General features: G+C 39.5%; 1 protein-coding gene across 6 annotated transcripts in view; it reads right to left on the bottom strand.

The window, feature by feature from the left end:
- Positions 1-26,987, bottom strand: part of LOC147308103 (receptor-type tyrosine-protein phosphatase mu) — a 166,545-nt gene that overhangs the window by 128,186 nt on the left and 11,372 nt on the right. For all 6 annotated transcript variants that reach the window (XM_086273368.1, XM_086273367.1, XM_086273366.1 and 3 more), the window contains exon 2: positions 1,146-1,268. In XM_086273368.1, the coding sequence (XP_086129494.1) occupies positions 1,146-1,268 (123 nt within the window). The remainder of the gene's footprint in view (positions 1-1,145; positions 1,269-26,987) is intronic.

Consider the following 26,987-nt stretch of genomic DNA (forward strand, 5'->3'; position numbering starts at 1 on the left):
GTCTGGGCACTGGCTGCTTAAAATTAGTGAGGACCTGCTAATTAATTCCCCTTCTGTCACTGGGGGGCCCAGTGCAATCTATCTGTGATGCAGCCTTTGTGAGATCAGGTGTCAGATAGGAGGAGGAAAACAATATCCATTAGTTTGCAATGCTACCTTTGTTAGAAGATGAAAAAAGAAAGAAAGAAAGAAAGCATCATTCCATTAGTCTAACTCTTTAGGTGCCTTCTGCTCAGTGGCAGTGATATGTCTGCATTTCAAATCAAATGAAAAGCGATCAATGGAACATTAAAGAGACAAATTGTGTGCAGACACAAAACGCAGGGAAAGCATTTTAATGAACTTCAATATGTTGCCGACAGATAGAATTCTTCAATTAACATGGATCAGAGTGCGCTGATATCAAATGTTGCTTTTGTTTTAGTTCATGTGCCTGTCCCAAAGATTCTGTGTATCAGATACTGTTGTGGAAACAAGACGCATCAACATCCCACATCAATAAAACTTAAGGGCATGATGTGGGAATACGAGTGAGGAATGCTGAACTATTGTTTTCTCTTCAAATGCTTACAAAATTAAAGAGTAGTACCTGCTCACATACACCAACCAGCCACTACATTAAAACCGCTAACAGGCGATGTGATCGTTTTGTTATAATGCAGGGCTTTGTTTGGAAACCTTGGATTCTGGCATTCATGATGTTTGTCGCTTTGAGACGAAATCATCCATCGAAACACTGTTGCAGACGAGCACCCCTCATAAGACAGTGGGCGCTCTCCACCCCAACACCACATTGCATAAAATTGCCACGGGTACTTGGCAAAAGGACTGAACAAGCCATGCAAAAGTTGAGGGATGCTTTGACACGACGTGAAGCTACATTTACAAGTTATGCTTTAGGTTACATAGGTTATACCTTAAGGTTTCAGTAGGATTTGCAGTTCTGATGTACCTTTTTAATAAACAAGTATAAATCCCGTGTAAGCCCCCAAACTCCCCCTGGAGACTCTGCCCCACTGCCCAGGTCACGAAGACTGCTACTGAAATAAAACTGGGTCAAATGGGCAACCTATCACAACGAAGTATTCTCAGTATGATGACAGAATAATTTCTTTCCTTCACTGAGCTAGGAGCCAGGTCCTTACCTGAGGGCATCCATGGATCTGATGGAGACTTCTCTCTGGTATTGACCTGCTCCCAGTCGAGGTCATCGTCTCGGCCTTGGCTGTATCCACATACTGCCAGTGGCTTCTCAAAAGTACAATCGCCTGTGACAAAAGAAAGAAATTTATATGGTTATTCAAGTTTTCCATTAACTTCCTGCTCAAATGAATGAATGTATAAATTAAAGTCGCCTATTTTTTGTCAGCGGTATTCATAATGTAATATGCCAGACAATGAGATGCATTTAAGTGAGACAGAGTGAAGGATTGCTGTTGTAGGCAAGGCACAACATACATTACCATCATTAGCAACACGGCAGTCCAATTTCACAATGACAAGTATGAAGTGTCCAAACTCCATCATCGTTAGGCATTATGTTTCCAAACTACACCACCATCAGGGATAAATTGATTCATTTTCCTTGCCGACCGCAGAACTTTGCTGTTCATGCGCTCTTACTCCACAAAGCCACTCTAATCCTTTTTACAAGCTGCTTGCAAAATGACAGCAAGCAACCATTAGGGCCAGGCTTCACCCGGGCTTGGCGTGTGATTGATGAATACAAATACCCCTTTATTCCTTGCACCTTAAAGGCCACACAAAGAAGTGAGAGTTGAGCTGCCTCCCTCCAAAAGTGCTTTTCAACCCACTCATGAATCTACAAAAAAAAAAAAGAAGAAAAAAAAAAAGCCTAAACAATATTTGGCTGGAAAGAGTCAAAAACGTGAACTGGAAAGACTATTTTAAAACCACGTTTCGTCATTTTCAGAGACAGCAAAGAAATTACACAGCGCCGCTTCAGATGATTACATTAGGTCTCTGTTGATAACAGATGTACAGCACATTATATACCGCTCCTTGCCAGAAATGAATCCAAATGGCAAATCTGAGAATGTTTGCTGGCACACTGTTAATAAGTTTCTAAACACGGATTACATACAAATTTTATTGCCTCTGGGAATGTCCTTTGAGCCAGAATCTATGCTAGGCCAAAACCAATATCTCATCTCTTACAAGCTCCCTCTGACATTCTGCTGCATAAAGGCTACGAGCTGGGGCTTTTGTTTTCCCATTTATTTCTCTGGTGACATTTACAGTACATGTGCAAATGAGTGGCCAAATGAGGAGAACACAGGATAATTAATACCTAGCTCCACAGGGCAACAGCTGATGATATATTTGTTTCTTTGTCTGTTTTTATGAGGGGACGGACATAGAAAAGGAAGAGACTGCCAAAGTATCACAGGTAATAAAAAAAATAAAAATTGTTGAGGCATTTTGAGAGCTTGCCCAGAAATTCATTCCCTTGTTAATGAGAGACACAGGCCTTATTTAAGGTACCGGTTCACTAGGATGTACCGCTGTGGTGAGACTGGAGAAAGAAATCTAGCAGACCTAATCATCTGCTTTACAAGAGCTGAACCAGGAAACCTCAAGCCAACTGTGTTGGACCTGCTGCAAGCATGATTTGCAAATGCCTGACACAAATGGGCTAGTGTTGAGAAACATTGCGTTTGCCTGGGTAAATTATGAGATACAAGCTTTTTAAACCCAATTTTTATGGTTTTAATTCGATTTCACGTATGAATCTATACCCAAGGTTTTATGTCAACGTGACCACTGAACAAGAGTTACAGATATAACTACGGTTCTATGAATTGTGGATGTTACAAGGATAGCAAGACTTGCTTACAAGGACTTTGGAGAGACATTAGCATTTTACAAAGTTTGAGAGCAGCTAAGACGTAACAGTCAAGACAGTCAGATATGATAAAGAAAACTAAATACTGTTCATGAGTTAAAACATCAAACCAGAATTAAGCTAAGGTTATTTGAATTTTACAGGAAGGCAACAAGTCCAGGAGATATTACTATTTTGGTCTGTTTAAACTAGATATGTAGCCAAGTGGGCGGCTGTTTGCTAAGAATGAAGTGAATGATATGACCATAGTTTACTCTGACAAGTTTGTTGTTGAATGTGAAGTCACAGACCAATTTAGCTTTAAAAACAATATTCTGATGCAAATGAATTTCATCTTAAGCTTTAGAATTTGCTCTTCAAACATTAGTCATGCATTCAATAAGCAAACAGCAGGTACGTCTCTCAAAAGATGGAACACAGTGACAAAATAGAAGACTGTTCACACAGGGATGTTTGTGAAGCAGAGCCACTAATGTTACTCACAATACCTTTGCTTGCCCTGATGACAGGACGGACCAAAAGTAAGTATGGTTGAACATGTTGACGTTCATGTACTGTTACCGTGCATGATTGGATTAGCTTCATTCTGCTGCGATTGCTTATTTTGCTGTCAGAATGTTCTGAAATAATAAGAATAAAAAAAACAAACAAACAAAAAACAGCTTAATTTGTGATTTTACACTCCTGTATTTTCTCTACAGTGTGTAAAGCCTGTAAAACCTGTACTTATAATTGTTCTGACCTGTAACCCTTTGCCAACACATTATGTGATTAGTGGCTTTTGAATATTGATCCCAAGTCTTGCCTCAAAAAGAAAACTGATAAATCATAAGCTATTTAAATTTCATCCAAAAAGAAAAAGTTACTGCTCATGAATGATAATTTAGACCTTAGAGGGTTTTACTGTGAAGCATCAGTAACAGGTGGCTGAAAACTTCAATGACTAGCTGAGAATCTTGGTGAGCAATACTAAAAATCATTATCGGTACGCTCTTAAGCAAAGCTATTAACATGCATCGGCTCACTTAAAGCTGTTCAGTAACTGATAAAAAGCTGTGGTCGTCCACGACCAGCGACACTGCAAAACTCTAGGCGTACGCAGGCGGTGCTGGAAAAGAGAATGTACTCCATTGCTCACTCAACTTGCACTCTAAATAAATAAAAATGCCTGCGTTGCCAAGATGTAACTTGGAGAACATAACATGATTAACATGATTCTTTGGCTTCAGCGTCACAGGGACTGGCTCCGTTCCATCAATATTTTGACTCGATAGTTCCAAGATCCTTCACTTTGTGCCACCCACCTTCTTCTCACAGCATGATGGAGCTCAAACAAATCAAAGAGGTGGCTTTTATTGGTGTTTGATATTCAAATCGATGGCGCTGACGAGGAGAAAAATATATTCCGAGTCAGTGGGAGAGGAGCGAGGATTTCGAACACTGAAGAAGAAAAAGGCCATTTAAAAGAAGATAAAGTAGAAACCCATTTCTAATTTAATTCTAATGGGTTTATTTTATTTTTTTGTAAATGCCACTGTGTTTAATAATAAATCAGCAGAACTGGGAGGGGGCTGTCTGAAACTTCATCTTCTTCAAAAGACATCATTAACAGCTCCATTAATGATTCTCATGTTGCCCATTTAATTTGAATAACAAAGCCATTAAAAACCCTAAACATCCAGTGCCATACATTTGCAGGTGGATGAAATAAACCATGAGCATAAATACAACTTATATCTATAACACCACTTCACACAAGGATGGTAATCTGTCATTTTTAGCAGCATGTGACATAAGTTTATACAATAACAATTAAAATGACTATAGTTTAAGAATAAATTACAAATATAATGGTAAATAATAATGTAAAGGGGTGATACAGTCTCCCTGCAGCCATGTTTCCTGATTAACGGTATCTGGATTTGATATTTGAAAAGAGCGAGTGGAAATAACCTACACTGCTTTCTCATTGACAATTTCAAGGTGTCATTAGGACAGGGTAACAGGGTGTGGAACAAGCAATGAATCAATGTTAATTGTTTTAATTGCTGCACAAGCCAATTGGTATCATATTCAGTATTGGGAAGTCTCCTATAATGCCTACAAGTTGTTATTGACATGCTGTGAGACTGTTCTTTGCTGATGTGAACATTAAAGCATCTCGTCTTTACATGGCTTCCTTGAATATGTGGCTTGACCACTGTTGATGCCATAAATAAATAATAAAAAAAATAAAAATCACAGAGCACATGTTGAATGTCATCAATACAAGCAAGTGCTTCTGAGTCAACATATTGTAACACATTCATGCAGATGAATGCATCAGTCAATAGCATCATAATAGTTCTTCTCTCTGTAGGAGGTTTATATCGCTGCCAGTGTGTGGCACAACCCCCATATAATCAGCCTCGACAGCTGCTGAAACAGATATCCCAACGAGAGGCTGCCAACTCTCTGAAGGAGATTTAACTTTCAATAAAAGCGTCTATGAGGTGTGCGTAGTCTGGGAGTACAGATGAATGTGCTCCACCCTGTCAACATTCCCCTTTCAAGAGAAGCAGGCAGCTTGAAGCTAAAAAAGGTGGCCCTAGATATGTCATGAAACAATTTATTCCTGAGTGAGAACACACAATAGTCTTTATATTCTCACGCAGAGTGCATTTCAAAGAAATCTATCCATCTTTTCCTGGACTGAGCCAGAGGCCAGAATCAATACCTCAACCCCTCAATGCTAGAGCCAATTTCTCCTAAAGATTTTCAAGTCAGACTTAAAAGGCCTTTTGTTAGTGCACCTGTAACAAAAGTAAACTTTCAGCATTAAAAGCTCTGTGTGTGTATGGAAGTTTAGTACTGTACTGAAGCACTATGCGCACATTGCTGTGATTGCAGGCGAAGGAGTGTGGGAGGGTCTGCGAGGGTGATAATGCAATACTGAGACAGTACATCTGTGGTAAAGCATTAAATACTTGCAAAAATATATACATTTTTTGAATACAGCTCCACAGTGAGATTGTACACGGCATTCTTGTGTTATGCTACATGTGTTTGTGTGCAAGATCAAAACTCTTTAGTCTGTTTATTCTGATTGGACTGTCTTTATTACTTGGCATCAAATTCTGGGAGGCTAATATGATTGTGACAGATGATCCCAGTCTCAGACTTCGTAAATATTCTTAATAATCTATTACCTTCAACAATTATTATGCATCCAAGCTTTGTTTAATTGTATAAAAACTAAAAGTGAGAAGTGGTGATTTTCTAGGCTTCTGAATGTCAGATTGTTGCTTGGTAAGCCAAGAGTGTCCTTGTCCTAAGGCACAGGTGTCGAACTCCAGGCCTCGAGGGCTGGTGTCCTGCAGGTTTTAGATGAGTCCTTGATCCACCGCACCTGATTTAAATGGCTAAATTACCTTCTCAACATGTCTTGAAGTTCTCCAGAGGCCTGGTAATGAGCTAATCATTTGTTTCAGGTGTGCTGATCCAGGGTGAGATCTAAAACTTGCAGGACACCGGCCCTCGAGGCCTGGAGTTCGACACTCCTGTCCTAAGGCGACTGATAGAACTCTGTAAGAAAACTGAGAATTGTTCCTTTAAAGTTAGTTTTGTGGATTTTACTTCTGTTTGTTAAGTTTTTAGCAGGACTGTATATTAACAAATTTCTGCTCTGCAATCTTGACTTGTATATACCATGTTGCAAAGCAAGCACATTGCCAATTGTGCCATTATGATCTAATTCATCAAACACAATATCCTCCCAGAGAGGATAGCGACCCCTTTTCCAGCAACACCACCGGTCCAGTCCCAGTGGCAGATATCATTGCCGCAAGACCTTCTTAGCCCCTCTGCCAATTCTGCAATTACCAGCTTTCCAACCTGTTCTGTCATGCCAGGAAATCACAGGTCTGCCCTTCGCCCCAATCTGCCTGAATGTCTGCACTTGTTTTAACAAACATCTTGTCTGCTGGCATCCCCGCAGACTGAAACCAGAAGGCAATCTTGGGTAATTTAAAACCAATGTCGACTATCTTCCTCCAACGCGGCCAGTTTAGAGCTTCAGAATCCTGCTGCTAAACCCCTTAGAGACTGATAGGCCTTTTCACTCTGGCCCTATTTCACTTATCTATTGGCAGCTCCTGCCAAGTTCTATCTCTGCGCTGAATTGCATGTATATATACACACACACACACACTATCTGTTTGGGGACTTTGAACTGTGGGAAGGGATTTAGACAATCAATCTCAATATCATTATCAATCACGTCTCGCTGTTCACCACATTGATTTGGGGGGGAAATAAAGAAGTTGGAGTGTAGATTTTCCACTGATAATCTGCCCAAAGAAGCCAATGTGCTTGTCAGCGATGTTTTGCAAAACAAAACCGACAACCCACATCTACTGCAAACGAACAAAACTTTCTGTTTTTCGTTGTCCTGATTAAGACAAGCTATGAACATTTTACTTTGAAAATACCATTCAGAAATTCATTATTTAAAAATAAATCTTTGGCACTATGTTTAGTTCAAAAGGCTCTCGTTATAAAAACTTCTTTGGCTTCTCTGCATATTTTTTTCCCTCCTTGTCAACCAAATATCAACTTGATGAATGTGCTTTACATCAGGGGTACAACATAGTTCCTGATCAAATCCACCCTTGTGTGCAGATAGATGTACATTGAAGATGACAGGCAGCCTTCTCCTTAGATATGCTAAATTTTGACAGATGATTTTCAAGCTGCATGCCAGCACAGGGCTTGACGTTCCCTTCCACTGCGCCTGTCAAGAACTTCCAGTAAATGACTTCAAATCCATCTCCATTCTGTAAAACCTGCCAGGCACCAATTAAGATGAATATGGATTCTAACTCAGAGACATGGCAGATCCTTATTGTCATTTTCCCCTAAGTAATAAAAATGAGGACTTCAGGTCTGTCTGCATGGAAGTACCCTGTGGTGATAACACCAAACATTATGCCTTTTTTCTTCCCTAAATTGAAATCTGAATCACAGATACCAGAAGTTTTAAGGGAGGCTAAGGTTAACTTAAGTTAAGAGATAGCAGAAAAGCCCACAAATATTTAGTATCAGATTCAATCAATTCTGGAAGAAGACAAGTACCTGCTGCGCGTGGCATTTATTTTACACCGAGTGTGGCTTCATTCCAACTCCGACAACAAGTTAACAATGGCTTCTCTTCCAATTGTTCCCAGCATCCTCATTTTTGCTTCCAAAACAGAGAGAACTACAGTCTGTCTCAGTGCCTCAGCCCTCCTGAGAGAGAGTGAGAAATAGGCTTTTTCCTATCCTGCTTAATGCCTGTTGATGCACTGAATGAGAGGGGGAAATAGGCTTGTTTGGCTCCCTATTTTCTGGTGTTCAACATGCTCCCTGAAATGATACGGTGACAGAGCATAAAAGGCGCTTTATTAAAATCACTGTTTATATTTGTTGCGCTGGTTCAAACCACAGAGGAGAAGCAGCATCGTGGGTGATGAGAAGCTGTGAAAAATGCTAAGACTTTATTTCGCAGATATCGTGGATTTAAAAAAAGGAAACAAAGAAACATGCTGCTCTGTCGGAATGCTTTGCCCATTGTCGATGTGTATCCGCTGCTGCAGACTTGTGAAGAAGGTTTAAAGTGGAATTAACCCTCTGCATTGATTCACCACACGGTTTTGGCTCAGTACTGTAAGACTGGAAATTAAAACTTCCTCCAGCTTGGTTTCACATTTGATCCAGGTGTGATGGACCACTGGTCTGAGCTTCAATCAATGGGGATAGTATAGGAGGTAAATTTTCCTTGGTTTACAGCAAAAAAAGAGACCCTTCGGAGGAGAAAAGGAATAAAATCCTAGTCTGTGTTCAGTGTTAAAAACCCCTTGGCTCGCTGCAATATCCCACAGTGGATGACCCTTTACACCGAACCCCTTCAATCCTCCCAAAACCTACTAAGTCAACAAACCTTTGAATTCTGCCTGAATAGTGCAACAAAGAGGATGAAATGCTAATGTCAGTATCAGTAGCTTTCCCCTGTTCTCACAGAGTTTCCCTGAGTCTAATTTGTCAAACATACAAGTAACAATGCCAGAAATTAGCCCAAAGGGAAATTTCCTCCAGAGGAGAGAATGATTAAGTTTGATCATGGAATAAACAAGAACATTAACATGCTTTGTTAGTTTTCCAGAACTGGAACAAATGCTTGTTTTTATGTGTAGAGGAGGGAATAATTCAAGGTTGAATGTCAAAGAATTAGGAAATCACTAAAGCTAATTAGAAAATGTAGAAGAATAAAAGAAAGGTTGAATCAATCCCTCTTGAGAAGGAGGGAAAATCTAGGCCACGAGGCAACGCTTATCAGCTTGATGAAATATCATTGCTTTGCTCTGCGTCGTGACATATCGTCAATCACGCCATACGCAGCGCGTTTAATCCCTCGCCGCACAACCACGTCATGCTCCGAACCCCTGATTAGCATGTACACAGGCGGCGCACAGGTGGAAAGCTGATGCCTGCCCAGGTGAAAGGTTACGGCGAGGATCTGAGCTCTGCCTTGACAGGTGTGGCTGAGGAGATTTAAATCCCAGAGGGAGCTTTTTCAAAGTGCCATCTTAGGGTTTTCACTCACAGACTTCAAACACATTCGGACCCTTTGTCTCTCTACTGAAGCCCCATAAATCAGGCACCTGAAAGGAAAGACTCACGGTCCAGCTTAATCCTCTTGGGTCAAGGGGGGAGCCAATATCAGGCCAGCTTTCAAAGCATCCACCTTGTTCTTGTTGTGCTTGGCAACAGGAGGGCTTACATTCTAGTTAGTGTGGATCTCAAAACAAGTGGGAGGAAACACGTCTTACTCTGTTTAACTACAGTCTGAGTTCTTACAGACATGACATTTAAAACAATGCAGATAATTAGACGAATAGAGATCACCAACAGCAGTTACCATGACATTTCTCTCCTATATGAAAAACCTATATGATGCACCTGAATTTATCCTGGGAGCCTAAAGCCATTTCTGTAAATGACAGTACAGCTGGTTTCCACTGTGTGAAAATGCTGCCCATGATCACAATGATATTGGCAGTAAGATTGTTTCAAAAAAGGCACCAAGTCAAAGATAATCACAGAAGCCGAAAGTTGTAGCCAAATGCAGCGAAGCCTCGTTAAATGTGTTTGATTTCATTCATGCCAGGTCCCATAATTTCATCATGGACTGTTTCACTTTAAATTCAGCTCAGGTTATCTGCCAAAATATTACAAAATTTATGTAATTTGCTGTTCATAACTTGTATAAATCCTATTTATGTACGATCGCATGAGGCTGGTAATATACCATGACCAATCCACTTAAAGAAATAGTCATTGTGTAAACAATAACGGTGGAAAGGAGCTGAGTGTAAGAGGAAAAGATCAATACTACATACATCTCCTGCATATGAAGCTGCAACAAGAAACCAAATAGCTTAGCTTAACATGAAAACTGGGAATAGAGAGAACAACCTACTATGGACGCACTGTATTGATTAGTAACTTTAGAAGTGGCAGGTGCATTTTGTTTCCTTGGACAGAGCCGTTTTACGCCAAGATAACTGTCTACTGGGAGTAGCATCATTTTCCATTATGTTGGTCTTCTCATCCAACTACTGTTAACAAGATAACAAAGCCTCTATGCAGTGAGCAACAGAATAAAGTATTTTCAGCTGGTTTGTTATCAGTTCAGACAGTCAAGTGGTATGAATAAGTCAAGGAAACAAAGGAATTCCCCCAGTCTCATTAATATTATTAATTTTTAAATCCAATTATTGTATGACTGCTCATGACCTATTTTCTTAAGTGTCCTATCAAAACCTCGCACATCACAGAGCGTAGAGCAGCCTTTAATGTTTTAGATGAATCTTGAGCTCCTGCAGAGTGTTCCTTTGGGAGGGTTTGGTCTTCCAATCTTGACCGCCCTCTGTCTTGTACCATTCAGGAGAATATTACAATTTAGCGACCACACCATGAATGACTGCGAGCATTAGATGTTAAGAGTACAGAAATGTCTCAGACACAGCACCGCTCGTCATGTTGCTTGGCAGTATTTTTCATTAACAGTGAGAAAAATGTTCCTATAAAGTGCAGGTTCCACAAAATAATGGTAGCATAACTTAAATAAAATATAATTTATCAAATTGAATTTAAAATTTAAAAAAGAAAAATAAATAAATTTGGAGAACAAAGCAGAAACCACAGTTATATTCAGTAATTCTGCTTCAAGCCAAGGCCCACAGAACCATGCTAGTCTTTAACCACGTCCACTTACATCTGCCGTCAAAACCACTACAATTAATTCGATTTAAACAAAAAACCCATATTTAAGAAAAAGGGGTCAAATTAGTCCACATCACAACAGGAATACTGGGCTAAGTACAAATGAGTTACGATTTCTTTTTTAAAGTGTCAAGTGTCTTAACTGTGTGATGCTTTGATTGCCATAATCACTGAAAGTGCTTCCTGAGGAGCACTTAACAGGCCAGAATTGATAGAAAGAAAAAGTCTAAAGGGAACATACTGTACATACTATAAAAAATAAAATAAAAAATAGTTTGATGACGTGTATTTAAGAGCTAAATCACTGAGCCATTTGGAAATAAGCAGACAGACCTGTGAAAGAAAGTCAAAAAAAAAAAAAAAAAAAAAAAAAAAAAAAGGGGGGGGGGGGAGAGAAAAAACTAGTACACATGTGTAGCAAGTTGGGTGAGATATTCATAAAATGTTGAGGTTTTTGGGGGGATTTTTTTGTACATTTTTTTTGGACCTAGGACAGCAGAATACAGTAGACTGAGGGGTAAAGTTACCAAGCAACAGCAGTACATACACTAGCAAAAAACAAAAAACAGAAGTTTCATTTCATTTACACAGCTATTTTAATCAAACAAAAAGTATCATACATAAGAATGACCTTATTTACATTAGCAGACAAACTAGCTTGTGCATGTCCATGATTAATAAGGATCTCGTAATGCACAACATACTCTGAATGACTTGACATTCATTGCAGGAGTTCAGTGTCAGCTTAAAGTCTGACCCATATGCTATGAAACTTTAAATCTTCTAACACTGCCATGGCAACTGCGGTACAAATCAGTATTAGAGAGCTGTGTTGTTTTTTGCTTTAAATTATACATCCATTAACACTAAAAACCCAGACAGAACAGCAAGTAAGAAATTATAATGCAACATTATTTATTATGCATCAACATAAATTTTAACTTCGGATGCACTTGTGCTGAAGTTCTGGGCCAATAACAGTGTTAACAATAACTCATACATCATCCCAGCACCAATGGCAGTTGTTTAAGAGTGTTTATAAAGTATCTGTTGTTATTTATTCCTCTGTTTTTGTTTTCCCAAACACCAATGAAAAATTCTTTATGAATAAAAAGCTTGATGTCAGCTTATAATCTATTTTTGAGATAAATGAACCAAAAAATGATGACACTACACGTGTACGACGACTTAACATGTTAACAAAGCAAATATTGGCTTCTATCAACGTTCAGCATTCCTAATTATTATTTTTTCCACATTGAATTTTAGTGATAGTTTTGTGAGTAATAGCTTTCATCTAACATTACCACCACTGGCAAGTGGACAGTGACACACATGATGGGCTTATAGGTTAAAAAATAAATAAAATAAAAAAAAAATAAATCACACTACCAAGCTGCTGGACATGTCAAGGCTAATCGTTTTGTTATACTGTATTAATACTGGCTGAAAACAGAGGTTTTAACCACCAGCCACTCAAAAACACTGATTTATTATGGGTAAAAATAATGACAACAATGCTGTAGATGCAGATAGTTACCTGCACTGATCGATTGCGAGCAAAAGCAGAAACACCTTGTTTACCTTGCCAAATAATCGATCATGTCTGATCATGAGCCTTTTCCTTTCTTGCACTAGCTTGGAGACAAGCAAAAAAATAAAAGGATTGCTGTCCTGTTATCTAGTGAAGTTATGAAGACGTACATACCCGGCTTTTTTTTTTGGGGGGGGGGGGGGAGTTCATGAATCTGTTGCACCTGCTTCTGTTTAATAAAGTAAAATACATCAGGTAAATGTGAGTGCACACTGCACAGCGTCTTATTTTCAGTTAGTTATTTATACCTCTTACCAGCAGCAGAGCACTTTATTTTCAGTTGTTTAAGTGAACTTTGAAAAACTGAAGTTTAACATGTTTTATTTTTTTTACAGAATGAATTCAGTAATTAGAAACCTGTAGCAACTCTAAACTTGGACTAGAAGCAAATGACTTCATAATACATCAGCTGGCATTGACACTTGAACATTAAAGGCATTTTTAAGTAGGTAAATCAAACTTTAACCATTGTCAAATAAATATGCTAAAACTGTTTGACTAAGAAGTCGTAGGAACGGACTTTTCTTGGCAGTACCTCGAGGCTGATCCTTCATAAAAACAGTGGCATCTGTCAATCTGTCAGTCTGATTCCTCAGGTCTTTCCCAAAAAAAAAAAAAAAAAAAAAAAAAACCTACATTATTTATGGCCAGAAAGGTCATGATACTCTCGGTACTCTTACATTTGAGGAAAACGTCTCATCCAGTCAGACATCACTTTGAGCCGTCTGCTCTGCTTGACCATCCCACAGGCCTTTCGACCTATATCAGTTTGGCTAGAGGAGCTAAATCAATCATAAAAACAAGGAGAGCTGCCAAAGCTTCTTTCACACCCCAACACTGCAGCACTCACTGCCATGTTTAGGCTATTTTGACATGGTTTCAGAAATGCCACGGAAATCAAGAGGGACAATATCCAAATGCTGCAGGGCTTGTAGCTGTCAGGAGTTTAAGCATGAGAAGATCAACAAACGAAGAGAGACAGAGCATTAAAAAAAATAAAAAGACAGGAGATTAAACATTTAACACTAAAATCAAAAACTAATGAAACGTCTTCATGACTCATCTATGCCGAATACAAGAACAACCAGAGAAGTTTCATTTTATGTGACATTAGTCACATCATGTACCTTATCACAACAATTCCAACACCAGGTTCAGTCACGTTTACAATTGCTGCCAATTCAAAATAGAAAGAGAATATCCATCTGATAGAATTTCACTGTACAAATGAAATGGTAAATGGTCTGCATTTGTATAGCGCTTTTCTAGTCCCTAAGGACCCCAAAGCGCTTCACACTACATTCAGTCATTCACACTCACATTCACACACTGGCGATGGCAAGCTACTAAATTAAAAAGCAATACACACAAAACAACATCCAGGCAATGTAAGATTAGTGTGGGAGAGTGAGAATGAACAGAGGATGGATCATTTGAAGGTGGGGGAGGTGCTCCATCTCAACAAAAAGCTGCTGGCTTCAGGGTTGATGAGGGAGCAGGTCTTACAGGATAGTTCTTAAAAATCAAATATGCAAAATTTTCTATCTGGCTGGCATGCTTGGACTAGACCGTTTTTGGTGCATCTTCCATAGTTCTGATGAGAATGCCTGTAGAGAGGTGTTGCTTGAGGTGATTGAAATACACAAAAATAAATAAATAAAAATCACATTTGAAACCCAGCAGCAATGGTGCTTTCTGGAAACAATGACCTTTTCTGTGAGCAGTTTCATGAAGAAATATATTTTTGAAAAATGGTGTTCATACCTCCAGTGGAGTTCCCTATAGCCTATACGACACTAAAAAGCTGCATCTGTAGCAAAGCATCTGATTTTCTCAAATAACTAAATAAGTAACTCTGCAAATCTGTAGCCAATCCAGAAGGTTCTTAAGCAAGGTTTCCATAGCTGGGTATCAAACAGGGTTGGTAGCCAGAAACATACCAACATATTTAAGCACCATGAAAGACATTCACCCTAGAAGTGAAAAAAAAATAAAAATCCTATTATATGTACACATGAAGGCTGGAACGTATTTAAAACGAATACTGAAAGCATGACACAAACATCAGTGTTGCAGTAGAAATTTATGATCAGGACATGTTACCCGAATCTCACCTGTGGTAAATATGATTTTTGATCAGTCATATTTTTTTCTAAAGTGTGCTGAACCATGCTCGGGAAGTTGACAAAAGAACAGAACAGTACATTCGAAGGACTCTAAAACCCACTGATTTTCACCCATAGGACATATGGGTGAAAATCAGTGGGTTTTAGAGGAGTTGTTGTTGTTGTATGTAACTTGATGTAATTTGTAAGTCATCCGGATTGCTGTTTTAAAGCCTGATAGGGCCAGTAACAATGTGGCTGATATGCATCCCTAAAAAGGTACAGAACTTGGAGATGATGGTGATGCTGACTTTTTATAGCTATAACTGTATATTCATGAAATTTAAAGATAAGAGAATAGGTTTTACATCTGTTTGTCTGTGTATAAAACTTAAGAAATGATCCTTTAATAATGATTTTGTTGCCTCAGATGGAGATTGGAAGAAAACCACGGAGTTATTTAACATCTGTGAATATTTAAACTAACCAGGAAGCTTTTAATTTAACCTTGTGTACCCCGCTTCCATATGGCAGGAGGAATCTGAGAAAGTACACTTGTGATTATACAAAATATGGTCAGCAAACGTTGCACTGGATATTACTCCAACACCCAGATGTTTAGGCAGGAAACCGACAACCAATTTTACACATGACCATCTGTAGTGCTGACCCGACACTACAGTAAAAAAGAAAAAGAGGAAAAGAAAATCTGTGCAGGCTTGAAAGCCTCTGAATTTGCCTCTCCAGCAATTAAAGCTGTTCTTACTCCAAACATGGATCCTGCAAGGAACGAAGACTGGAATCTTCTAACTCTGCCACTTGGGATAAACCACATGCATACAAATAAAAAAAACAAAAAACAAAGAATGCACAAAACGCTAACTTACCCGACAGATTGAGTGAGTTTGCAAACTTCCTAAACTTCGAAATGACAAATCTGAATATGATGATAACATATTCAGAGAAACATTTGCTCCTTGAAAGGAAAAGATGAACATTCGGCAGCATTTCCGAAAATGTGCGTGCATAAATGTATTATCCATCCTGTGCATAAAATTTACAAGCTGTGCCTCGTTTTGACATTCACAAGCTTAATTTTCTAATGATTAAGGTGAGAAGTTGCAAAGTAAGCGGTAAATTTACTACTGGAGCAATTTTGCGGATTGTGCCTCGGGCTTCAGCGCTTAATGAATTAGATGTGTGAAACTTTTCAAGAGGCATCTTCCATTTCACACACACTTTTCATTAACCTGTAGTTCATTCATTATTGCAGTGGGTGTGGAGCAAAGTAGCAGCCACAGATATAATTGTGTTATCGAGGTTGTAGGGCTGTGGCTAATTACTGACTGAGAACACAACATAGGCGCTTCAGACATCAGTCTGATGGAACAAACCACAATGGCTTGTGACAAGAGCCGTCTTCCCTGAAATTTCAGGAGAAGACATGATAGCACAGCAATTCATGACTCATAACTGAATCACATCATCTCCATAGCATGGAAGATGACAGAGGGACACAGAAATAAGTCAACAAGTTTTCCATTGCTCGACTGAGAGACCAGATCTGACAGCAAACGGCTAAAACGGGAAGAATGTTTTACAACAAGTCAAAATTAAGCAGTATTTTAATCACCGTGTTCTACGAGTCCAAAGCAGTTTGTTGTGGTTATGCTGGTGCCGCAACACAGCGGTTAACACTCACATGCATGAAGTGACCTGGCTGTGGGCCACAGAGCTTTTATGGTCTTATTTGAGCTAAGCTGTTTACTCAAGCCTTTGATACTCTGCAACTGGGTCTTGTCATCAGCACGGTGTTTCCATAAACCCGCAGTGCCTGTCCACAAACTGAAGAGTTTATAGCACTATGTATGTAGTCAGTAATGTAAAGAAGATCATCTCAAGTGAGTAACATCTTTGTTCCATGGTTCGAACGGCTTAAAAATGCCTCGCTAAACTACAAGAGTCTACCCCATCTACTCCCAATTCCAAAATTCACAAAACACAATGATCTGCTGCCAAAGTTGCCCAAAGGTCCAGTATCACTGAAGATGACAATAATGCTATATAGAGCTATTTAAAACTACGTTTCTTAGTACCTCTGTGTTGACAACATATGGGCCTGTAGGGAATTATACACAGGGGACTCCAAATAATCACGTTATTTTATTATGACTTTTTTAATGTTTATTACAGTAATAACTATTTAATTACATGTATAATGTCCTGAATGAATATAACTTTGTTTTTGGAAAACAAAGCAAGCATGTGATCAAAAACCTTTCACTTGATATTTATTAGAAAACTTAAATGAATGAAAAAAAATGCTACAAATGTACCACAAAAGTAAAAAGAAAATTAATTTTACTCAGAATTATGTCAAGTTTATTCAAATGGGGTTCAATAGGGCCAGTAACAAAAAGCTGCACTTTGCATTTAATTTCACTGCATCACAAACTTCTCAAGTATGTTTTAAAAGACCAAAGAAGACAAAGTGAATATACAGAAAATAAAATACTCTTGCTTTAAAAGTAAACACTGTCCAGGGAGTGAACTGCCTTGATGGAGGTTTGTGCTCTTGGAGCACTTTTTGTTTTTGTCTGCTTTTTTTTTTTTATTCAAAAGGGCACATATCTATGCAGCTGGGGAACGCTTAAAATATATAAATATCCAAGCAAAATCCAAGAAAAAGAAACAAAAACGTGTTTGCTTGTAAAGTTTTGTTGGCTGTATCTTTCCAAATTGACTGTTATATTAATATCCTAAATTACCCATTTGCAGACAAACACAACGACATTTCCACTTGACCAGGTTAAGAAGATAATATAGAGTTAAATTAAGTCATTAGGTAGAATATACTTTTTATGCCTAAAACAAACAAACAAAAACAGCACAAAGAAATAATGCAAGGGACTCAATAGTCTTCAGCAGGGTACAGAACAAAAGACCCACGTGTCAGTGTGATACAGTAAAACAATCATTTTTCCAGCCTCATTCTGTCCAATCTGTGCTCAAGGAGTCCTTAAATTGTATTCAGTTCTTCCTAGCCCTCTATTTTAAAAAACTAAATTCAAAAACATGAAGAGAGCTTATCCTGCAGCTCAGAGGAAGCCGTCTGTCACCTGGCCTCCCTTATCTTCTGGCCAACACAATGTCTGACTCATTTCGGTTCTGCAACTCCACATTTGGAGCTTGTGAAAAGCACTTTCTACGAGACGTCCGCAGCAGCATATTTCCTCACAATCAAAGCTTCACAAAAGAAAGGAAAAGGAGAGCGCAGACGCTGTAGAGTTATCCTCATGAATCTCTGGCAAGGTTTTTTTTTTTTTTTTTCCCCTCCCCTTTATCATCCTGTTGACAGCTTTTCTGATTCCTATAAAACCCATCCTACACTCGTGTCTGTCTTTCATTGAATTGGCTGGAGATATCTTCTCTACTGGCTGACCTTGAGAAACTGTTTTGAGCAAATTTCACAAATTTCAAGAGTGAAGCATTCAAATATTTTTAAACATGAGAGATATGTAGAAAAGCGGTAATAAGAATAGAAGATAGCACAAACTCTCCATCTGTCTTTCTCTGAAAAACCCCTCTGCAAAGCCCACCAGCCCCCAAAGAAGTAGAGCTAAACTCCAAGGATGACTAGTTTATTTTCTCTCTGCCATTTTTATCTCTCTGTTCACATGCTGTTCAGTGTCCATTTATCCGTGGTGAGGGCTTCTCCTTGGCAGGAACGATCACTTTCAACAACAGTCCCTGCAAATCAGAGCGACGTGTCACATCATTCCAGTGACAACTAACGACTACCAGTGTATCTGGGCAGGCTGCCAGTGCGCTGGGCTAAGAACAGCCGGGGGTGGGGTGGGGGTGGGGGGTGGCTTGGCGGAGAAGATGGCGGAAGTCGGGGGGGCTGCACGCTCCAAGGAGACAGAGGTTTAGCTCGCTGGTGGCAGCATCAAAACCTCACATCGCATCCCTTCCGTCAACAAAGTCCCTTACACATCATGTGTCGAGAGATTAAATCAATCTGCTTTGAGAGGGCGACTGATACTGTATGTCTGGAGGCTGGCTGAGACAGGAGTCAGAGAGTCCAATAACCTAACCTAACGGGGGGGGGGGGGGGGGGGAGGGGGAGGCAACAGAGACATGGGGGTCATCTGATTCATCAAACTTTCAAACCCACTTTTCTTCTGCTCATTTGTGTCATCAAGGTCAAAGCGGTCACCAAAAGTTGTACTTTGCACATACATTCTTTGGCATTAGGATTAAGTGTAAAACACACTATTCCCATAAATAAACACTAATTGGTAGCTAATTTTCTTAGTTCTTGCCTGGCTGATTCATTGCTCTGGGCTAGTATGAATTATTCATCCAAGTGGCAAAACAGCTTTATGTAGAAACCTACAAGGCACTGCATTCATTATGCTATCATGCAGAGCAATTCCAGGCACTGACGGCTAGTATTAGAATAATATGCATATTGGATATATTTTCTTTTTTTTTTTTCCAGGGGCATTGGCAGGCAGTAATAGTGCTTCCGTTGGCAGGGACGGAGAGGAATGCAACGCCCCTCATGGCTGACAAAACCCCCTTGTTTTGACAGAATTGAGCGAGGAGAGGATGAGTGTTTCAGCTCTGCCCTCGTGGAGAGAGGATTAAGCTGTGTGGCCGTGCTGCCTGGTGGCGCAGCGAGCCGGTACGGGTATGTTATCATGTCAATCCTCCGTCCCATGACACCACAGATCTGCGCTGGCCCCACGACTCCAAAAGCAGCACCTGGCCTGGCCGCCGGGAACTCATCAGGCTCAGTGTTTTCCTTTGGGAGCAAGGCTGCATCACATTTTTTGCAGAATCCAAAGTCTGGCCTACTGCACAAGAAGGACAATTCAAAGACATATATATACTGTGAGGCTAGAGGTTTCATACGTGCTTTGGAATAGTACTCTTTATCTGCTATCATCTGTAGACTTTGCATGTCTTTCCTTATACAAAGTTTAAAACGACAGCAGCAGAGCTGGGGTGATGACTTGGACGAGAGATGGCAAAACGCAAATGTCAGATCAAAGCAATGCGAGACTGTTAAATGGCAGCAGGCGCCTGGCCGGGGTATCAGTCTTTGCAAGTGTTCCCTGTCTCCGCAGATCTGTCTCCGTACCGGAGATGCCTTGCCTCGAGAGGCACACGTAATGTCCTCGGGCCACAGAAACAGCAAGCGTGAGGAAAAGCATGCAAGGAACATGGGTGGTTTCCTCTGCTATGTTGCTGGAAGTTTTCACCCTGAAAATTTCATTTCAGGTTTCAGATCACTTGTGCTTGTGAAACTTCTGCTACCTGAAAAATGTTAAGATTTTGTTACCAAAATCAGGTCACACTGGCTCGTGTTTTTTTTTCTTAAAGCAGAAAAAAAGCAAACTATGCAGCTCCACCCTTCAGTATTATGGAAGTAGTACAAAATGTGGGATTACTGTTGTGCCTGGTATCATTTAAGACATCTCTGGTAAGTTTGTCATTGTTTTGTTGGCACCAAAAATCACTTGTTCAGCACAAGCACACCAAGCAAGAACAAAATGATTTGTCTAATAGAGGGTGCGTTTGGAGGAATTTGCTGTTTTTCAAGTGTTCTCCTCATTACTACTGATACCGAGTGTGAGACTGTGTGCTGCCAAACATTAGTGAGCATTAACATCATTCCTGCCCACTGGGCTGGAATTCAGCCCATCTCTGGACCCAAACTGGGAGAAATGTTTTACAAGACATTCATTTTAAAAGAACCACACAATCTAAGGACAGTTCAGGTGATTATTTCTCTCTTGCAACAAATATGCTGTCAAACTATGAATCTAAGACTGTGCTCGGTATATTGTGTGTTTGAGAGACTGTTTATATCCAAGGATAGTGCTCTTAAGTTTGTGTGATGCCGGAAGATGAATGAAAATGGACATTACAGCTAAGAAAAAAAGATTCCTGGTAAAAAAAATCGAGCCTGCAAGACAGCTGCTGCTGCCGACTTTCTCCTGTGAGATTAATAGTGTAGATATATTAAAGATGTTAAGCAAATCACTACATATTCCCAAGTAAATTGAAAAGATGTTTAAAAACTTATTAGCTGGCAAAGGATAATATCCCTCCTGGAATTAGGGATTGACAGAATTGGAGCAACTCGGGTGAAACATTAATTAAGCGAAGGGTTTTAAATGTTTCACCACTGCAGCCAACGGATTGCCTGGCATCCAGTCAAACACCATCGTGTGGGGCCTCATTGCAGACCTAATGCAAACAGAACATATTTCATACTGCAGACTTTGACTGAACTATTCAGTCAACTCATTCGTTACTCCGAGAGAAAGTCACACATTGGTACCGTGCAACAGTAATGAAAAATTGTGATGGAATCTAGATAAGAGTGATATCATAAATCCAGGCACAAACCAAAGGTGAATTTTACAGAGTAAATGTCAGCTCCTCCCACAAGAGGATAAGCCTCTGTAAGTGCTCCATAGTGCACATGTGTGTGTGCGTGCTAGTATTAGTATGAGATAAGGTGCACACATCAGAGGGCGTCCTATTTAATTTCTGAATATAGTACCTCTTTACAAGTGTGTAAGATGAACTTCCACCTCACCAAGCTACTTATAACGATTAAAGTGAGATTTCAAAAATTGTCTTCTTCCCCAATTCTAGATAATGGTCCAATGAGCACACAAAAACAATGTGACCCCCTCTGCTGACCCTCTTTGTGGCAGGGAAATTGCCTCTAATGACATGCTGTAGCAGAGACACATTAAAAAGATTTCTCTTACAGTGTTGCCAATTGACACATCCTCAGAAAGATTTTCCACATGCAATAAATATGGCAACCCACTGTACCAGAGTGGAGAACGGAGAGGATAAAAAAAAGAAAAATCAATTTTAGCCTAAAGGAATAATCTTGCATCACTCACTCTGAAACACAATGTACTACCTTGATGCGATATGACAACTATACATGATTTTGAATTGAATCTGGAGGAAATAACCTAATTTCACAGGATGGAGTGGTGGGAAGTGCTCTTAAAAGATATGCATTGCCCGGGTTGCAGTGGTACACTTGGGCATATGAAATTAGGAGGCCAGCCGTCAAAGTAACACACTTTAATTATCTTGGAGAAAATGAAATGCGCGTGAATGCATTTAAGAAAAATTAATAAGACCAATCCTAATCTATCTTTTCTGAGTCAGGTGCTCCTGGAAAAGCTGGACAATCTTTGGGGATTTCTTCAATTAAAATTGTGGCGCTAAAGCTCAGACCTGGTTATTATAAGCCTCACCCCACCTTCGTTTCATCTTCCAGCCAAAACCACATATTTTTCTGTTGTCACTACAGAGGCAGTCACTAATTACAACTCATACATAATCTTTTATGCTAATGTTTTTTGCCTTCTTTGATCTCCCCCCCGTGGTTGAAGACAGCCAGATCATAGACTTGGGCTAAGTTTGTCACTTGAGTCAGAAGGAGAGAAGTGAAGTGGAAGGAAACCTGATTTGTTGTGATGCTTGTCAGCCCATGAGCGCAGGGGGATGTTTGATCAGGTCATTACATGTAGTCTAAAACAACACGGTCAGCCCTTCCAGAGCTTTAATCACAATCTTTTAGGAAAAATAAGCCTAGCCTCAGATGTGGACCAGGGAAGATAAAGGATAAACTGGAATTTAAACACCTATTAGTTTTAGGATTAATCTTTCGTAAGCTGGAATGAAATTGCTTCTGTACCTAGTTCTTTAACTTAATGGACTGCCGGCGATATGTTAAAGTAAGCCATTCTTCTTAATGAACTTTTAGATGGCTTATATAATTCTGAGTTTCGATGACAAATAATGATTTGTGCAAGAAATAAATGAAGCAAGTACCACCCATCAGTATCGGTATGAGACCAACTGAGTAATACAGCGCACACTGTACCTCGTTTCCTTTCGCACCAACATAACATTAGAGCAGGCCCCTGTGGTCTTTCCTGAGATATAAACACTGCTGGAGGCATGACAGATAGAAACCGGCTGTACAATACTCCTCCTACCAACAGAGAAAGGTCAGCTCTGACACTCTGCTAGGAGCCCTCAAGCTCTTGTGGACATTGGGGAGCCAAACTGGCTCTCCGCAAGGAAGCCAGGTCAGACAGTCAGCCCAGAGCAAGACAGGAAGCACTACAGACAACCCCTGGCACTATTATCCAGCACATGGTTAAAGGGTGGCTTAATCCAGATTTTGGGAAGAAATAAAGTAATTATACACCACACATACATTTACTTGCCTCTTCTGTCCATTTGTGCAGATATTTGCATTTCTTTTGAGACGTGTAAAAATTTAGTTCATTTGAAAGCAGTCTGTAAAATAATCACTGCACTGTTTCTGCAAAGACATGTTACTGCGCATTTTTCTTCAGTGCTGCGAGCATGCCACATTAGGTTTCACTTAATCTCTAAACAGATCTATCATTATGCAGAATATGTAGGCAAGATAAAAGTTCTTGGGCTCTGAAAGATTTCTGGTTTCTGTCTGTATTTCCTCTTGTATTCAAATACCATTAATCAGATCAGGCTTTGGTTGCATGCAGGTAAAGTGGTCAACAAAACAGCGATTGCATTTGCTAAAATGAAGTCTTATAAACAATGGAAAGAGCTGAAAATGTTCAGGTTTTTTAAATTTACTTAATGTAGAAAAAAAAAACCCCCCAAAAACAAACAAACAAAAAACAACACTGAAGAGTAATAAAGTCTTCATGACTCAGTAATTTATACTTACAGAGTCAGTTTAGGTTGATCATATTCATGATAAAGCACCACAAACAAAAAGGGACTATGGGTCATTCCTGCCAAACTTGACCCTTCTGAAATAACAGCCATAATGAAAGACTTGACAAGGTATAATGAAAAGGAGAAGATTGAAAAAGAATAACTCTGCCCAGTTGAAAATGTAGTTACCAGGTTACCAGAGCCATCTCTGGTCAGGAAGGAGGTTTGCATTTGCAGGATTTTGATCAGGAGAGTGTCGGTGTCCTCTCCTCCTGTGTGTCCTCTCCTCTCATCCCTCCAGTCTGGTTACTGCCTCTCTCATTCCCTCACGCCACAGTGTCACCAATTAGCCAAGGCCTAGGTTTCATTAAGGCACTGGCGTTGCTGTCTGCCGCCTTCTGTAACACCCTGATAATAAGCCTGAGATGGGTATACTACCTGACACACAGGGGACAAGGAGGAAAAACACAGCACACACACGTACGGCACAAAGGCACAAAATACCAACCCTGCCATGCACTAGACCGTGTGACGTCGTGAGCAGCCACAGACTCACATGCTGTAAACACAGTGTAAGTGTTATACGCACAAACGCCTACATGCACGCATACTTGGATGTGGAAGATCTGTCAACCTCTGAATGCCTTTTGTTCAGACGGTTACAGAAATGAAGGCTGAATGATGAAATGTAGAAATGATAAGCAGACAGAAAAATTTAGAGGGCTGATCTCAAACCAAAGTCAAGACAGCTTCAGAACACCATTGCTAGACATAGAAGCCAATAAAGGAAAAATAAAATGTTTAAGTTCATCAACAGCAGCCTATTGTGTGCATTTAAGGGCAGCTGACAATTAAAATGGTGCCAGTAGCTGCAGTTCTTGCAAGAATTCCTAAATGCAAGAATGTAACAATAAAAAGCAACATTTTTCTCAGGTTTCAAATTCGTGATTGATTTTGGGAAAAAGACTCACCGTTAGATTCAGCTGTTTCAAAGATTGTGATCGTGTGGCATTAATCTTGATGACAACTCAGAGTGCTAACAGGGAACATGTGACCAGCTCCAGAAAGCTTTAAAATGGATCGTGTGGTGATGTGACTTTGTTAAGATGTTCAGTTCAATCAGGGGCCATCTAACCAGAGACTTGGTAGATATCATCATTTTTTTTTCCTTTCATTCATTATTTTTCTGTTAATACAAAAAAGAAAAAAAGAAAAAAAGGATTGACATTTGTACACCCAAAACTCATTATGGTTCTCAGTATTTCTCAGAGTCCATTCACACAACAGTAACTGTACACTTCTCTGTATTTCTTCTGTAGCTTTCCAGGCTACACATTGTTAATTTGGCAGTTTGGAGAAAGCACAGCTGGGGTAACGCCAGGTTGAAGTTTCCCCCCAGGGAAAGGAACCTGGTGGGTTGAAGGTGGAAGATTTTCAGATACACAGGTGCTGTTGAATATTAGTCTCACAGCAAGAAGTCTGAGCTCATGGGAGTGAATTATTCATCCTCACAACCCAGACTTTGCACTTCTACCTTACCAGGCCACCGTTTGATGCCACTGCAACTTCCCAGTGACTAAATAAGGCTGTGGAGCTGCTCCAGAAATGAGACGCACTGGCCTGTCCAATGGAGGCATAGGTGTCACATAAAAAATTCACTGACATCGACATTTAATTCTGCTCACGTTCATTTGGTCCACTCTTTTCTCTAAGGGCACTATTGCGTATGCAGTGGCATCCGGTCCATGTCAGTATGAAGTTGGATAAAGTAGATATACTACAAGAAAATTATTTGGACATTCTACCGTTGTCATTGTCATTCTACCACAGACAATAAATTATTTAACCAAGTCATAAAGCTGACAGTTCCTTGACCACTAGTCAAGGACATGAGCAGCTTGGATTGAATGCAAGATCTGCTGATCTGCTTTTGGGAGTTTCACAAGCTGATCATGGCTCACAAAACAGTAAGAAACATAGTGAGCTCTGCTAATTAACTGTAGCAGAATACAAGTTCATGAAAACTGATTTTAATTTTTCCTCATGCAAACATGGGGACTACATTTGCCTAGTTACGGTAAGACACCAAAGCCTGTTGCTGGACTTTAGTCAACAGGCTAAGGCAAATTGCAGGGAAAACTCAATTTACAAGTAAACCACAAACTTGGGATAGAAATCATAAACTGGTTTCTTTTAAGAACAGACACCAGTTTGTCTAGTTCATTGCAAACCAAAAATTTGAGAACTGCAAAACATTGGAGATAAAGTCGTAGCAGCACAGTTTTGTACATCTAGTACACTCACGGGTTTTCTCTTCTCAGTTTCACACTTCATACTCAGCATGCTAAACAATTGGACCAACAAGCAGAATCACTAATGGCATTTGTATTAACCTCCTAAGACCCGAACTCTTCCACGGCATGCATTTTTAATTTCTCTTTGATATTTGGGCTGATTGGGACCTGATGAATGAAAAAAAAATTAGCAGATTTTTTTTTTTTACCTAATTTTCTTTCTAAGAAAAAAATGAGAGCCACATGTGAGGATATTCGTTTAAAATTTTATTCTTTTACTTAGAGTGTTGTGTCACTAGATATAATGCTGTGTCATAATCACTGTACGACAATGCCATCACTGCTGTCACCTTGTTTCAGCAGATTCACAATCAGGATTTTTTAAGTATTTTTATTCATCTTTAGGCATGGGGGAAAAAAAAAAAAAAAAAAGGTCTTTGAACTTGTATTTTTTTTTTTTTTTCAAACATGTACTTCTCAAATAGTGTTTTTTTTTTGTTTTTGTTTTTTTAAACATGTCCACTTAGGAGGACAACATGCATTCATACTGTGTGTTGTGTTTATGTGCAAGTTTGAATAGCTGTCCACTGAAGTGACCACTATGTGCGAAGGGGTTAAACAAAAATGCTCAGAATCATGTTTCTATATGGTCAGAAATGTAATCATTACAAATTTTCTTGAAATGCAATGATAATTTGAAGCTATTACCCCCAATAACTAAATTGGTACATGCTAACAAATAGGTAGCAACTTACCAAGAACTTGTAGGAAAAACAGTCAAAACTAAAAATAGACCTACCCGCATTATAAATTACAGATATCAAAGTTTAATATGCAATGGTTTATTTTCCCATCTTTTCATTTGTTGTTATGTAGCTATTATAGCTCAAATATGGCTACCCATCTGTAGCTAGCTAGCTAGGATGTAGCCAACCTATAAAAAAACAAAACAAATATATACAAATTTTTTAATATGCCTACACACAAGAAAGTAACGATATAGTTCAAACAAACCTAAAGGGTAATAGAACAGGAAAAGATATTTTTGCTACCCCTTCCCCATC

This window comes from Aulonocara sp. 'chitande type north' Nkhata Bay, linkage group LG18 (genome assembly GCF_057382095.1).
Source record: "Aulonocara sp. 'chitande type north' Nkhata Bay isolate Kocher_YH1m ecotype deep benthic linkage group LG18, A_spYH_male_GT1.1, whole genome shotgun sequence".
Classification (NCBI taxonomy): Eukaryota; Metazoa; Chordata; class Actinopteri; order Cichliformes; family Cichlidae; genus Aulonocara; species Aulonocara sp. 'chitande type north' Nkhata Bay.